The sequence below is a fragment of the Haplochromis burtoni genome, unplaced genomic scaffold (assembly GCF_018398535.1).
Source record: "Haplochromis burtoni strain Fernald_Lab_line unplaced genomic scaffold, NCSU_Asbu1 Contig_273, whole genome shotgun sequence".
Classification (NCBI taxonomy): domain Eukaryota; kingdom Metazoa; phylum Chordata; class Actinopteri; order Cichliformes; family Cichlidae; genus Haplochromis; species Haplochromis burtoni.
The window spans coordinates 582,109-585,293 of NW_024582634.1; the positions used below are offsets into that span (position 1 = coordinate 582,109).

The following is a 3,185-nucleotide window of genomic DNA, read 5'->3' on the forward strand; positions in this document are numbered from 1 at the left end:
TTGCCTAATAATTCTGCACTCCCTGTACATGTGGGCTACAGAAAGCAGACTCTCTGTTTTCCTTTGCTCGTGTTCTACGTGACACTTCAGTCCGTTCACTATCAGTAAAACTGAAACAGCTTATATTCCCCTGCACCAGTATATCAATGTAAAGGTTCAGCTGGCTTTGCTGATAGAAACGTCTTCAAACAAGCTGCTTTGGACTTTTTCACTTACTCGAGTAAAGAAGTATTTCATGTGTTGTGTTTCAAACCATTTAAGTACAGTTGGACCTCTGCATAGGACTAGGCTGCAGCAGAAGTTAACTGAGTCCAAACAACGACACGTTCTCTTTAAATATTGTGTGAATGCATGCGTTGAAGGTGTAGTTACTGAGGCCAGCGGAGCGCTCGGTCATCTTTGATTTAAGGTAACAGTTTAGCTCACGGCTCTTTTGAAATGTGGCAGAAATGTTTTTCTGTCTTCTTTTTCTCATGTTTTACATTTTAATGTCATCACTTGTGTTTTCATGTGTTTCTGCAGATTTTTGGCTTTCTGAACCTGATCCTGTGGGCAGGTAACTGCTGGTTCATTTACAAGGAGACTCCATTCCACAAGGTTCCTGCCCCCCCCTCCACCATGCAGGAAGGCGGAGCCCCGGGACCCTAATCATGTAGTTAGGGTTCCCCAGCACAGCCACGCACCCTTAAAGAAAAGCTTGATGTCCCACACTGATGTAGAGAAATCCCCCCAGTGAAACACTGGTCTGTAGCAGCCCCCTCCAGCTTTAGCGTGTCAGGACCCTCAGCTCACATCCACAGGTGGCAGCTCCCAGCAGGGCCCCTCAACATTTGTTCTGGAGATTCAGCACTGCAGCTCCTGTTGCATGCTGCTTGAAACAGTCACACTACAGTCACACTACAGTCTGCTGTGTTTGTGAAGGCTTGCATCACTGCAGGCTGGTTACACACTGACTCCAGGAGCTTTTCAGGACACACTGTGTTTGTCTCATTGCAGTACTATTATACTACACTGTACCTTAAATGTCTCCATGTAACACTAGTAACATTATTTATGTTTGGCTCTGATTTTTCATTGTGTAATTACAGCGCACTGATTAGACTGTTTGTGTTGTTGATGCTGAATTTGTGTTGATGCCAAAGGAGAAAAAGCCGTGACTGAAATATGTTCTGTCTCATTCATTCGTATCACTAGAGTGAGCTCGTATTAGTGAAACACTGGCACACACATCTTATGAACTGATTTCATTAAAACATCCTCTCATATCAAACAGTGTGGAGAGAGTAAACAGCTAACAGATCCTCTGCTTATTGAAGAGTTTCAGTCAGGTTTCAGAGCTCATCACAGAAACTGCTTCAGTGAAGGTTACAGACGATCTTCTCTGACAGCGGACTCATCTCTGTGCTTGTCCTGCTGGACCTCAGTGCAGCGTTCCATACTGTCCACCATAATATCCTATTAGAGCGATTACAGCATGAATTAAGGGCGGTAGTTTCATTTATTCCTGACGATGGGAGTCACACGCTGAGCTGCACTGCTGGGACCAGTTCCTTTCCCCTGTGGCAGCATCAGCTCACTCAGAGACATCCATTCATTCTTCCTCTTCTTCTTCTTATCGGGGTCGTGGAGGGTGGAGCCTCTGAGCTACCACAGGGCGAGAGGCCCATGGACTGATTGCAAATATGATGCAGGGTTAACACACAGAGACAGCCTAACCCCACTAACTCCACCTGACTGGAAGGAAGGTGCAGTACCTGGTAATAACCCACACAAACACAGTGAGAACATGAAGTCCACACACACTGGTGGGTGGTGGAGTCGAGCTGGAACAGTGCTGAGCGTTCGAAGGCGTAGCGTGCGGTTTCATTCCTGTGCAGATGATATTCAGCTTTATGTATCGGTGAGGTCAGATAACACCAGTCAGGTAGACCTGGATGGAATCTAACTTTCTGCTTCTAACTTCAGATCAAACGGAGGTTGTTGGAGAAACATGGTACCTGTCAGATGCTCACTCTGGTCCAATCGAGCTGTCATGTGAAAAGGCTGATTCCTCAGCACAGTCCTGTTTGGCACCATGTGAAGCTTGAAACAAACTCCTTCATCAGCTCTGCACTCAGAGCTGAACTGGCAGCTTCTCTGTACCGTGTGACAGCATTTCTCCCTGAGCTGCTCTTTGTGTCTGTTTGATCAATAAACATGCTCTCTGCTTCTGGCCATTTGTAAACATAATGAATAAAATATAGAATAGTGAAGCACACACTCTTTTAATAGGTTGGGAGTGTGCCTGTGCTGTGAGGCCCTGCCTCACAGCACAGGCACACTCCCAATGCACCTGCTTATGTGCAGGTGCATTATAACTCATGTTATAATGAAACTCTAGGGCTAGAGTTGCTCATGCACTGCTGAAGCAATAACACATTAGTGTATTTGTTTTTGATTTAGGAGCAGGCAGAACATCCTCGCTGCTTCCATGACTCCCAGTATGTCACAGACTGGTTCACCAAAGATCTGACCCATGATTCACTTCCTTAGACCACTGAATCAGGCACAGAAGCAGCGATGCACCAAATGGAGCCGGGACATCACTGATCACGTGCCCTGCTCGTCTGGACAAACCAGGCCTAGGCGCAGTGTGCAACGACCAGCACTAGCCTGTAACAGTGTGCATATGAAAGCACTGTATAGCACTGCTTTGTTCCATTTTTGCAGTGTGTCTAAGATTAGAAACATCCTGTCTTTCAAATGATTCTTTCACAAACAAAAAGCTTTTTTGTGGCCTCCAGTTGGCTCAGAGGTCATAGTGTTTGTCAGCAGGTGGATATAAGCGGAGGTACTTCTGCCTGCTTTGGTTACTCACATTTTAGCACATCTTTGCGTTTGTATTTCAGGTGTTGACGCCACCTGTAAGTTCTATTAAAAGATCCTCCAAGCAGCCTGTGCTGCTGCAGAAGCTCCACTCTTTATTAATCCCAGAGGAAATCCTGCTGTCTCAGTAAGAACAGTAAACATCCCCGTATATTACACATGTGTATTACAGTGCTAAGTATGTATGCTGGCACTGAGGTGCCCCTCTTATCAAACTGTACTTTATTTCCTCTGCAGAGGATGTGCAGGTAGCCGTGTCACGATCAGCGTTTGCAGTGCATTCAGTGGAGGAGTGGTGCAGCCATGTCCACGGCTCCTGT

At 46.1% G+C, this 3,185-nt stretch overlaps 1 protein-coding gene across 3 annotated transcripts in view; it reads left to right on the forward strand.

Annotated features, from left to right (window-relative positions):
* Nucleotides 1-1,163, forward strand: part of sypl2a (synaptophysin-like 2a) — a 46,286-nt gene extending 45,123 nt beyond the window's left edge. For all 3 annotated transcript variants that reach the window (XM_005939775.2, XM_005939776.2, XM_005939774.2), the window contains exon 6: nt 523-1,163. In XM_005939775.2, the coding sequence (XP_005939837.1) occupies nt 523-648 (126 nt within the window). In that variant the 3' untranslated portion in view covers nt 649-1,163. The remainder of the gene's footprint in view (nt 1-522) is intronic.
* The last annotated feature ends 2,022 nt before the right edge of the window (nt 1,164-3,185 follow it).